The sequence below is a fragment of the Gigantopelta aegis genome, chromosome 6, assembly GCF_016097555.1.
Source record: "Gigantopelta aegis isolate Gae_Host chromosome 6, Gae_host_genome, whole genome shotgun sequence".
Classification (NCBI taxonomy): Eukaryota; Metazoa; Mollusca; class Gastropoda; order Neomphalida; family Peltospiridae; genus Gigantopelta; species Gigantopelta aegis.
In genome coordinates this window covers 49,110,676-49,123,970 of record NC_054704.1, presented here as the reverse complement: position 1 = coordinate 49,123,970, position 13,295 = coordinate 49,110,676, and the positions used below count along the sequence as shown (strand labels likewise).

Genomic DNA, 13,295 nt, shown 5'->3' with positions numbered 1-13,295 from the left:
TATTATTCCATATGTGACAAATATTGTTGTTTGTTCCAGAGACACTGTCCTTGCTCAGTTTGCTTCTTTCTGGAAACCAGTGATCATGTTGGATACCAATATTTGGTAAGGTTCTTCATTGAAAGAATTTCAGTCCATGTCATCTTTATCTCAGACCTTATTAAAACACTGGATGTGGCCCAGTGGTAAAGCAGTCACCTGATGCATGGTCTGTCTAGGATTGATTCCCATTGGTGGGCCCATTGGGCTATTTCTTGTTCCAGCCAGTGCACCACAACTGGTGTAATAAAGGACATGGTATATACTATCCTGTCTGTGGGGATAATGCATATAAAAGACTCTTTCTGCTAATCGAAAAGAGTAGCCCATTGTGTGGCAGCAGTGGGTATTCCTCTCTCATTGGGATGGGATAAAGCGCTTGGTCTAGGATTTATCCCCGTCGATGGACTCATTGGACTATTACTCGTTCCAGCCAGTGCACTATTACTGGTAGGCTGTTTTAAGTGCTATTCTTTTTGTAAGATGGTGCATATAAAAGATTTCTTGCTAGTAATGAAAAAGTGTAGCTTGTTTTCTCTCTAAGACTATATGTCAGAATTACCAAATGTTTGACATCCAATAGCCGATGATTAATAAATCAAATTTGTTTTAGCAAACTTTAAGCAAATCATTGATGTAGAGATACGGAGAGATGTAGCCCAGTGGTAAAGTATTTGCTTGATGCACAATTGGTGTAGAATCATTAACCATCAGTGAACCCATTGGGCTATTTCTCGTTCTCCAAACTTTACTTTAAGAGTTGATGCCTCTGGTAGATGTTTTATCTGCCTCTAATTTGTATTTCATTTTTAAGGCAAAAGTGGATGCACACCCACCGAATTGGGCTGGTGCTGGAGCATGACATGCCACTGCCCAAGTATCTTCACATTCCCAACTCCAGTGGTAGATTCAACAACATCCAGTGTCGCCAAGCCATCACCTCTCTCAACCTGTCTCTCAGGAACTGGAGTACATTTGTCCTGATGGAAAACCATTCGTACATCAAGCTGCTGTACAGGTATGATAGTCCCGTTTGCATCAAAAGGGAACCTAGCAATTGGCCTTTAACACTATAATGAATAAAATTAAAATTTGTATAAAACCAACTTATTAACTGATAAACTAACATTAATTGTTTATTTCTGTAGTACATCAGTTTGGAAATTTAGAGAAACATATAGTAGCAGGGCTCGAAACAGCCTGTGGCCGGTCGCCAAATGCGACCAATGTCCCATTTGGGCAACTTAAATATTAAAAAATAATTATATTAGTCTCCCAAATAATATTATTTGGGCAATCTTCTTTAGAGCTATATCATATGAGCCACTATTAATATTTGTATTGCAATGAAAGATCCTTTGTTTCTAATGGCAAACTGTAAAAGATTTACTTGTGAGACTACATGTCACAATTATCAAATGTTTGACATCCAGTAGTGTTATTAAACATAATCGGCTTTTCTTTCATCTGTAAAGTTGGTAACCAAACACCTTACTGTTGTATTCTTTCAGTGAAGCTGACAAACCACCATTGTCTTTCTGCGTCCTACGAGTGACATCTAAACCTCCATCCATGGTCCTGCGACTGGCCTTCCTCAGTGGGACTCCAGCATCAGTCAGAGAACAGCAGATGAAACAGCTTCAGGGTGAAATACAGAACCTCAAGTTCCCTCCCCGCGGCCAGCAGAAAACAGACAAAGTGAAGGGATCTCCGAACTTAAAGGCTGAGAGTTCTCCAGTGAGAAAACCGCCATTGTTACGAGACTGGTCAGAGATACACTGTTGTACGGTGCTTGTGAAACCTGTGGAAAAGATATTTATCAGGTATGGTGAAGAAAATAAAGAAAATAATGATATGGCAGTGACCTGTTTAATGAGAACTGTCATTCTTGCTTCCCTGAGACAAAGCCCAGTAGTAAAGTGCTCGCTCGCTTGATGCACAGTCATTCTGGGATCGATCCCCATCGGTGGGCCTATTTCTCGTTCCAGCCAGTGCACCACGACTAGTATATCAAGGCCGTTGTATGTGCTATTTTGTCTGTCGGATGGTGCATATAATAGATACCTTGCAACTAATGGGAAAATTTAATGGCTTTCCTCTCGAAGACTATATTTCAAATTACCAAATGTTTGACATCCAATAGCCGATGATTAATAAATCAGTGTGCTCTAGTGGTGTCGTCAAATAAAACAAACTTTAAGCAAATCATTCATGCGGAGATAGGGAGAGATGTAGCCTCGTGGTAAAGTGCTTTTTTGATGCGTGGTTGGTCTGGGATCGATCCCCGTCAGTTACCCCACTGGGCTATTTTTCGTTTTCCAGCCAGTGCACTGCGACTGGTATATCAAATGTTAGACATCCAATAGCCGATGATTAATAAATCAATCCACTAACGTTGTTGTTAAACAAAACAAACTTTAACTTTTTTAACTTTTTCTTTTGTAGATATGAGCGACAGCCCCGAGACATGCTTCTGCTGGACGACCCGAACAAGGACATCGTGGTGTCTGGTTATCACTCTCACCTGCAGATCAAAAGTTCGAGCAAGTCGGCGGCCAGCATGTTCAACATGCTGTCCTGCTACCTGAACCACAAACGCTGGGTGTGGTCCGTCCAGAAGAACTCGATGAGCACCATCAACATGCAGGCCATCAGTCGGGTTCTCATGACTCTCGCAAAGTAAACAGTATTAGTAGCCTACCCATTCAATTGCAGGGACTATAGGTTTTGTCTCCGTCCTTCTATTGAGGGCGGGATGTAGCCCAGTGGTAGAGCACTCGCTTGATGCATGATCGGTTTGTGATCGATTCCCATCTGTGGGCCCATTGGGCTATTTCTTGCTCCAGCCAGTGCACCATGACTGGTATATCACAGGTATATCCTGTCTGTGGGATGGTGCATATAAAAGATCCCTTGCTGCTAATTGAAAAGAGTAGCCCATGAAATGGCGACAGCAGGTTTCCTCTCTCATTATCTGTGTGGTCCTTAACCATATGTCCGACGCCATATAACCATAAATAAAATGTGTTGAGTTCGTCGTTAAATAAAACATTTCCTTTCTTCTATCGAGGGCAGGATGTAGCCCAGTGGTAAAGCGTTTGCTTGATGCGCGGTCGGTCTGGGATCGATCCCCGTCGGTGGGCCCATTGGGCTATTTCTCGCTCCAGTCAGTGCACCATGACTGGTATATCAAAGGCCATGGTATGTGTTATCCTGTCTGTGGGATGGTGCATATAAAAGATCCCTTGCTGCTAATCGAAAAGAGTAGCCCATGAAGTGGCGACAGCAGGTTTCCTCTCTCAATATATGTGTGGTCCTTAATCATATGTCTGATGCCATATAACCGTAAATAAAATGTGTTGAGTGCATTGTTAAATAAAACATTTTCTTCCTTCTATCGAGGGCAGGATGTAGAACAGGGGTAAAGCACTCACTTGATGCATGGTCGGTTTGTGATCGATCCCCATCTGTGGGCCTATTGGGCTATTTCTCCATCCAGTCTGTGCACTGCCACTGGTATATCAAAGGCTATAGTATGTGCTATCCTGTCTGTGGGATGGTGCATATAAAAGATCCCTTGCTACTAATGAAAAAATGTAGCAGGTTTCCTTTCTAAGACTATATATTCAAATTACTAAATGTTTGACATCCAATAGCTGATGATTAATAAATCAATGCGCTCTAGTGGTGTTGTTAAACAAAACAAACAAACAAACCATCCGTCTGTCTGTCTGTCTGTCCAACCAGAGGGGACTATAGGTTTTGTTTGTGTCTTTATCGTGTACTCTTACAGATCAAGTCTGACTATGATGACAGTATACCCATTTTTGAGTTATGACCCTTTAACTTTTTTTTTTCATAATGCCTCATAATATTGAGCAGATTTTTGTGTGTGTATTGCTTTATCATACACTGTTACAGATCATGTTTAACTTTTATGAATTGTATTAAAGCAGCATTTTATTACAAATGTAACGGTGCCAAATCATGATGCCCATCAGTGGGCCCATTGGGCTATTTCTCGTTCCAGCCAGTGCACCGCGACTGTGGTATGTGCTATCCTGTCTGTGGGATGGTATATATAAAAGATCCCTTGCTGCTAATGGAAAAATGTAGCAGGTTTCCTCTCTATGACTGTGTCAAAATGACCATATGTTTGACGTCCAATAGCCGATGATTAATGAATCAGTGTGCTCTAGTGGTGTCATTAAACAAAACAAACTTTATTTATTTTTTACTTAGTACTGAAATGGGTTGGTTAGTAAGTGCTAAATCATTCATTAATGTGTTAAAATATTTTTAAAACATTTTTCTATGTATTACAGTTTATGTATTAAGCTTTTATTTTTTTACCCTACACTCACAAGTAAACAACTGCATTTTTATTTTTTAATGTGTGTATATTCATTTATTTTGCAGTACATATAATATAATTATACATTTTGTTTCTACCACTCCCAATATATATTTGAGCTGCAGTGTATTTGTTTATTTTATTGTTTTTAAGAATTCGTCTTCAAGAAGGATTTCACTTTGCAATCACGAAGTCTGGCATTGTCAACATGGTTTTGGAAGTTGATATGATGGTAAGTAGATTCATAGCTCCTGGTGTAAGTACCTAATGTCTGTGTTACACAGACTAACTTATAAAGTGAATTTAATAAAGGTTTAAATAATTATCTATGTTTGGCATCATTTAGAATTTAGGCAAATTTTTTAAAATGTGTAATTTCACAAAAATAATTGAAAGAAGGAAATGGTTTATTTAATGACGCACTCAACACATTTTATTTACGGTTATATGGTGTCGGACATATGGCTAAGGACCACGCAGATATTGAGGGAGGAAAACCGCTGTCACCACTTCATGGGCTACTCTTTTCGATTAGCAGCAACTGATCTTTTATATGCACCATCCCATAGACAGGATAGCACATACCACGACCTTTGATGTACCAGTCGTGGTGCACTGGCTGGAGCAAGAAATAGCCCAATGGGCCCACTGAGGGGTATCGATACCAAACTGACCGCGAATCAAGCGAACACTTTACCACTGGGCTACGTCCCGCCCCATAAATCATATGGATGGCAAACCGTTGTATCATAGTAGGCAGCAAATCATGTGTGTATTTACTGGATTGTGTATTATTTTTCAGGATCCAGGAGTTGTTGAAGATGCAGAAAGTGACTCACGTGACAACGCTGAGAAGAAAACTTGTGTTATTCAGTACATTATCTTCCCTCCATACAACAAGACCAGTCGTAGCAGGTAGGCTTTTATCCATTATTAGTCCCCTACCGGTCCAACAAGAGGGAACTATAGGTTTCATTTCCGTCATTCTGTCTGTCTGTCTGTCCATCCATCTGTCCCACTTACAGTTTTCTGGATGGGTTTTTTCACAATTCCTTGAGATATTGAGCTGACATTTTGTCTATAGCTTTATCATGTACATGATCAAGTTTTACTGCGATTTACCCATTTTTGACAGAGTTATGGACCTTGAACTTAGGAGAATTGAAAATGTTTGTTTTCTGGACTTTCCTTCTTTTTTTTTTGCAATACCTGAATATAATGACATGCAATTTTATATAAGACTTTATCATATACTGCTACAGATCAAGTTAAATTTTCATGGCAATTTATACATTTTTCACAGAGTTATGGACCTTGAATTTGGAAGATACGAACATTTTGATTTTTTGGCCCAGAAGGGGACATGTATTGCTTTAGCAGTACTCCCAGAATGCTTGTTATCAATATCACCTGATGTTCGATAGTTTGACTTCTGTGGACTCTGCTTTCCTCTCATCCCAACCACTACCACACAACTGGAACATTAAAGACCGTGGTATATACCGTATTTGACCGGAAATAAGCCCAGGGGGCCAAGACAACTCATTGTGAGCTTAGCATGGGGTGGGCTTATTCCCAGACAAGGGGCCAGTTTTGTTGAAATTTTTTTAATAATAATAATTAAAATAAATAATAAATAACTAGGAAGAAAACAAAAAACGTTCAGTAGCACATCTATTAATTAGTGTTCCATTTGTTATTAATAAATAATATTTGTTTATTAATTAAATTGGTTTTTTTGGTACTAGTATCTAATTATCAGAAACACACCTTCTACATGTGTATGTTACAATTACTTACCAGTGCTGTTTATTTACATCCAAAATTTAATGCTGAGAAGACTTAAAACAACGGCAATTAACAACAAACTCAATAGCATATACACACGTTTCTGACACAGGCAGCCAGCTAACACTACAAAGAATTGTCAATCTAGGTCATTGTTCTTAGCCAATCAGAATAAGGTATTTGCTTAATTAGCATTAACTGCAGACCCAGTGTGGTGGTAAAAATAGACATTGGTTTTAGTTCAGACTTGGGCTTGTGTACTTCAAAGAAATACTGCAGGCATGAAATTGAAAACAATGTGACACACTTTTACTATTAGACTGCTAAATTTTACTGGTGGTAAAATATTGTGTTACATTTGTGTTTAATTATCTGCAGGAGGGATGACCTTTTAAATGAACTTTGAGCAAACTTGCAATTTCATGTTATTTATAAGGTGACGAAGTTGGGGGTGGGCTTATTTACGAATGAGGGCCTAATTTCTTAAATGTTATCAAAACGGAGGGGGGCTTATTCAAAGACATGGGCTAATTTCCGGTCAAATACGGTACTGTTCTGTCTGTGGGGAAGTGCATGTAAAAGTTCCCTTGCTGCTTTATCATTAGGAGTAGCCTGTTAGCTTAAAATGTACTGAGGTGTTGTTCAACAAATATCCTTTACTTAAAAAATTTGACAGCTCCAAATTATCGTATTTATTCATATACTTTATTCTACTTCATAGTGCACATGACAGAAAATGGTTCAGAAGAACTTAGGATTACAGAATCTGATATTATGTTACATTAAAAAATGTATATATTATAAGTATGAATGAGCTACTTTGTACTATGTTAGAAGATGCTGGATGTAACGAGGACTGCAGAAGCTGATAATCCATTTTATCATATAATATCTTACATTTTCAGTGTAATCAAAGTATGTGATATTTTTCAGATCACATACTTTAACAATTTGATAACTTTGCAAATTAGATGTAAATTAATGGAGGTCACGACACTAGGTTTATTGACATTTAAGCAAATGCACATGGGTGAAACTCCATAATTGACGCATGTATTCATAGTCATCAAATAAAAACATTTCAATAACAATTTTACACTGAAAGCTGTCCAGCATTCAGAAAACAAAAAACGTTCAAAAATACACCGCGCCACATATTCTTATGTCATTTGAATATCGCGTAATGGCTGACTGGAATTAAAGTTGCGTGTACAGTTTACAAAAACACGTTATATTAAGCTTGAGATTATATGATAAAGAGATTATTACCCTCGTGTATTTCGGTATCGTCAATATCATATATTAGGAATAAAAATAATGTATTGTGCTCGCCAAAGGCTCGCATAATACAATTTTTATTCCTAATATATGATATTGACGATACCGAAAAACACTTTGGTAATAACCTCTATGTCCTGCTGTAGTTTTACTTCAATACATATTGTTTTATGAGTATGATGTACTGCTTGACACCATTTCAGAAGGTGGGCAGGACGTAGCCCAGTGGTAAAGTATTCGCTTGATGCGCGGTCGGTCTAGGATTGATCCCCATCGGTGGACCCATTGGGCTATTTCACGTTCCAGCCAATGCTCTACAACTGGTGTAATAAAGGCAGTGGTATATACTATCCTGTCTGTGGGATGGTGCATATAAAAGGTCCCTTGCTGCTAATCGAAAAGAGTAGCCCATGAAGTGGCGACAGCAGGTTTCCTCTCTCAATATCTGTGTGGTCCTTAACCATAAGTCCGACGCCATATAACCTTAAATAAAATGTGTTGAGTGCATCGTTAAATAAAACATTTCCTTCGTTCATTCCATTTCAGAAGAGATCAATAAAATGATGACTGCAGAAACTAGCAGTCTTTTGTTCTGCTTAAGGGGCGTTTTCATCTGCGATTAGTCGCTCTAACTTGTCGCATGCAATCAAATTGTACTGTTGAAACGACTTTAGTCTTATATGTTTCAATTTTTGTAGGGCCAATAAATCGCGTTCGACTAATCACATAATGAGAACGCTGCTTAATATATATTACAAGTATTATGTGCTGTCTTTATAGCGTTTCAGAATATAACATGGATGTAATGAGGACATCTTATTTCTCCCATCCCTAGCCATGCAAGACAGGCGTATTCCATGACGTCAGCCCATGTGGAATAAATCGGTCTTGCATGACCATGTGACTTCTATAGTTTGAGCTGATATTAACATTGGGTGACATCACGTAAACGGCAAAATAATGCAAGAAATGATTTTTATACTTCATAAAAACAAGGAAACCTGCAGTCATCATGAAATTATACTATCATTTTTGGTTTATACTTTTAGTATAAACCATTTTTGGGTACGATCTTTTCAATGGTTATGATTCTTTTATTGTGAGATAAAAAACAAAAAATGTAGGTTTTTCACGTTTTCCCAAAATGCTTGTTTTTCATCTACTGAATGGGAAAAAAATAATCCTCCATTATGTATCCATGTGGGACAGGGCTATTCCACCCTCGGCTACATAATATGATGTCAGGGGCGAGGCTTATGTACCCTCGGGTCCCACATGGACACATATGAAGGATTCTTTTAATATATTACATGTATTATATGCTGTATTTATAGTGTCAGAAGATGACATCTGATGTACTCAGGACATGTTATATATATTACAAGTATTATGTTCTGTGTTGACAGTGTGTCGGAAGATGACATGGATGAGATGGAGACTACAGAGGCCGACGGAGAGCTGCAGATTGTCACTGAGTGCTGGGTGGAGCCACAGTTTGGCGTGTCCCTCAACAACACACCAGAGAGGAAACACCTCGATGGACTCAACTACAAAGAGATCGCCAAGGCAGTGAGTGTTCACGTTTTGTACCACACACTCACGGGTAGAAGGGAAACAAATATTGCCATTGGCCTTGTAGCCTAGAAAAGTTACTAGATTCCCATGAAAAAAATCACTAGCCTTGCCCCTCATGTTTAGTTGCAACCACTTGACTGACAATATGCAGGGATAGCTTTTGTGACTTGCCAGTTTTCCTAATTGCAAATGTTAAGAACAACTGGCAGAATATTTTGGTGGTTTTTGGCTGGAAAAAAATTGTTTGTTGTGAAATAACTGGGTTTCTTGTTTTTTTAAAAAGATAATTTGGTGAAATTTTCTGTTCACCTAGAGCTAGCCCTGATATATTACAATGGTAGTCCATCCTGAAAAGACAAACCACCGGCATTTGTTTAATGTCTTGCTTTACTGATCTGATCAATCCTGTAAATCATGAAACGAAGTAAAAATACAATCAACTCTGGAAAATATGTAACATTGTGGGCCATTCCATGGTAATTATTTAAGCCAGGACGTGACATTCTGACTCTTATGATCTCCTTCACTAAAAATCCTTTTTAAATGGAAATGGAGTTTTATCATTTATAGACTCATTACATATAGTAGTATAAGCATGTCAGGCCTAATTTTGTTTTTGTAAAAAAAAAATTACTTTTAAAGTGAAAAGTAAAATGTGCCAAGACGTGACGAAAATGGACATCACTTTTTTAACACTGCAGTAAATTACAAAACTCTGCTCTCCTGATAGAATGTTTGCTTATTGAAATACACTGTTTAACACAATATCCAGTCTATTTCTAAATGCTGTATAGCAATTTACTAAAAAAAATATTCTTTATGATGTAACATTTACTTTTAAAATGTTTAGTACGAGCCAGGACGTGACGAGCCAGGACGTGACTTTTTGTCCAGTTCACTTATACAACTAATAAATGATATGTATATCAAATACTACTAATGAAACAGTGTTAGTTTATGAAATCAATGATATTTACTTGTTTTAAGTGTTTTTATCATCAAAATAAGTACATAAAATCCTAATTAATTGAACTATCGTTGTGCAATATTCATATATAATATACTTTTATAACCAGTGACCATACTGTCAACAACACTGTTTATCCTGATGTTGCTAAGTCTGGTGATTTTTGTCTTGTACAAACTAAAAAGATGAAGAATAGGTATAACTTTTCCGTTGGCTGCGGCATCAAATTTTGCATTTAGCTCGAACATTGATTGTACAAATATAGCTACATTTCTCATAAATGACAGGTCCTGCATCAGTACAGCTTCATTTATAGTTCTTTCTATGAATGTTCACCTCAGTGCACAGTGTTCAAGATTAAAACTTTGGGGCAGTATCCCATTTGGATACTAACATTTCAAAATCTGGTATCCCACTTGAGAATTTAGTATCCCGGCAAAATATTCTAAAATTCATTCCATATATAAGAATCAAAAAATCCCTAGGATGATGATGGGGGGGGGGGGGGGGGGGGGGCGTATTTTTCCTCGCTATTGCTCCGTGTAGCATTAACTGGGTACGAGTTGCATTAGTTCCGATAGCATTAGACTGTACAGTTCGAAAATATTGCTACTTAACTTCACCAGTCATGAAATTTCAATGTTTCAGCGAAAAATAAAAATCAGTTACAGCATTATATGGTATCCCGGTTGGATACTGGGTTCTTGAAGTTTGGTATCCAAAAGTAAATTCTGGTATCCCCGGGATATCGGGATACCATTAATCTCGGACACTGGTGCACAACAAAATTTGTTTTTCAACTTTATTATTTTAAAATTTTAATTTAATTTTTTGAAGTTTAATTTTTTTCTAATGTTTTAAAAACATTTTTAACATGCATTGAGATAGATCTATGCACTATCAATAATACTGAATAAGTTTATGATAGGCCAGACATTTAATTCTGTAGAATGTTTGTTTGCAATTTACCATATATTTTAGAATTAATATATTATTATATTTTGCCTTTTGTTGGTATGTTTATGATCATCTGATTTAATTGGAATTCAAAATATGAATCTCAATCAGTACAGAAATGATAGTTTTTGGACAGTTTCTTCTTTCTGTTCATCATTATCTGATAGGCCAAACTATCAACAATGCATATTAATATAAACTGTTGATGGTTGACAATATCAAAAATCTCAATGACACAATTGATTTGAATTCCCCCAACCCAAGTTTTATGATCAACATGTATCTTTATCAATTACATCCTTCACTGGAGGAATGTTGGTTTATATATTCTAATTCATGTTTGAATACCTGTATCTGTCAAGAAATAAACTTTAGATTTTAGCAGCACATTGTATTTGAACAAATCTTTGACACAATATTTATTGTACGTGTACACCAGTTTGGATTTCACAAAATGGAACATTTGGTATAATACAATATTCTTTAAATTGGTGGATTATCAATAATTCATTATTTGGTCAAAACATAGAAGCATAGAATTAATTGATAATAGTATTTTTGTATCTACATGAATCTATGTTAAATACTCAAACATGCTCCCTCGAACATCCAGTTTCTCCGTTTCCGATTCTTGATGGTGAGAGCAAAAATATTGAAAATAAAAGTAATTTATTTTAGGTACATGCGCATTATCTAGTCAGTTTTGCCAATTTCTCTATATAGAGAAATTTAATACATTTTTAATCTTTACTCAATTTAACATGCCATCTTGAATGTCACGTCCTGGCTCAGTGTCACGTCGTGGCTCAAAGTTTGAGGTGGTTATTTTAATCATTTAATACAACCAGTCATCATTATACCTTTTATTTATACTTGGAACATTGAGAAGAAGGAGAATTAAAAGGCATTTTTATTTCTGAAAAAGAGTATTTAAATAAAACTAACTTTTATATGTCAAATCAACCAGGATGTGACATTAAATATTTTGAAAAATAATTTAAGATACTAATTATGATATGAAAGAAGGGAAAGTAGTATTTTCATATGCAGTATATTTTAGATATGATGTCCTGATACCTAATTTTTAAATTTGACATAACAGTAATAAAATATTACGAAAAAACAAATGTCACGTCCTGGCTTACAAAAAATATTTTTTCAAATAAAACCATCATTAAAACCATTAAAACAAAAGTAAATTGCTGATAAAAGTATATTTGTATGTGCTTAAGGGTGTTAACTTTAGGCTAAAATAAAAACCTAGTTTAACAGATCATTTTGAAATTTCCACATCCATGGACCAAATACCATGGAATGGCCCATGTCTAACACTAGAGCATCATTTAAATTGAACTCTTCCTGAGCAATTTTTACTTAACTTGGGCAATGGGGCGAATGTTACCTTCTACCCCTGATGGTCTTTCTCTAGTGTGTTCTTATAGTATGCTGCCATTGACATTTGGATTAATTTTCAATAGCAGTTTAGTACAAATAATAAAAAAGTAAATGTCAGATGATTGAAGAAAAGCTATTGGAAATTTTATTAGTAGCACTGCTGATGGCCATAACAAAGAATTATAATAATTTATTTGCATAACACCTGTATATAGGCAGAGCAAAAATAACATAATGTACATTTATCTACAGTAACAATGTTGAGACCTGAATTTAAATATGATGAGTCGTGTGAACAAAACAAAACAAATGTTTATTTTTCCATGCCCCCATCCCCCAGCTACAGGGATCAATTTTAAGGATTGTCTGTTCCTGTTCATATGTGTGTTATATGATTGTGCTCATCATGGACTTTATATATACAGTACCTATAAATCTATTTGACCTTGCGTAACAAGCTTCTCTGCTTGACAATGATTTCAGTGATTATTAATTGTCCAACTGACAATCATGTTAACACTTAAATATGCCCAAGCAATTTTTATATTGATACATTGATTTTGACCCTAGCGCATCAAGACTTTGTATTTCTTCAAATTTCCCGAGGTAGCTATAATAGTGCCATTTATACCAGAAATAATAATATTGTGATGCGCCATGACATTTTGGGTATAAAAGAGGTCATTTGTGGGCAAAAGTCAGAAGTCATAAATATATGGATATGGAAAAGGTGATTGAAAGCATTTAGTGTACCTCTACAAATGATGGGACATCATGGCCAATGAGGAGGGGACCAAGGCAGATGAGGACATAAGACAATTGATTATCCATATGGTTCAACATAACCGAGTTAATAATAATCATACGAAGCACACGTGTAATAACAAGTGTAATGACGTAATTTTGGGAAGCGACATCATAACATGACGTTGCTTCTCCAGT

At 36.4% G+C, this 13,295-nt stretch overlaps 1 protein-coding gene across 2 annotated transcripts in view; it reads left to right on the top strand.

Annotated features, from left to right (window-relative positions):
* Nucleotides 1–13,295, top strand: part of LOC121374922 (KICSTOR complex protein SZT2-like) — a 149,071-nt gene that overhangs the window by 18,156 nt on the left and 117,620 nt on the right. For both annotated transcript variants that reach the window (XM_041502063.1, XM_041502062.1), the window contains exons 14-20: nucleotides 40–105; nucleotides 854–1,057; nucleotides 1,551–1,862; nucleotides 2,485–2,718; nucleotides 4,547–4,625; nucleotides 5,196–5,308; nucleotides 8,866–9,028. In XM_041502063.1, coding sequence (XP_041357997.1) covers nucleotides 40–105; nucleotides 854–1,057; nucleotides 1,551–1,862; nucleotides 2,485–2,718; nucleotides 4,547–4,625; nucleotides 5,196–5,308; nucleotides 8,866–9,028 — 1,171 coding nt within the window. The remainder of the gene's footprint in view (nucleotides 1–39; nucleotides 106–853; nucleotides 1,058–1,550; nucleotides 1,863–2,484; nucleotides 2,719–4,546; nucleotides 4,626–5,195; nucleotides 5,309–8,865; nucleotides 9,029–13,295) is intronic.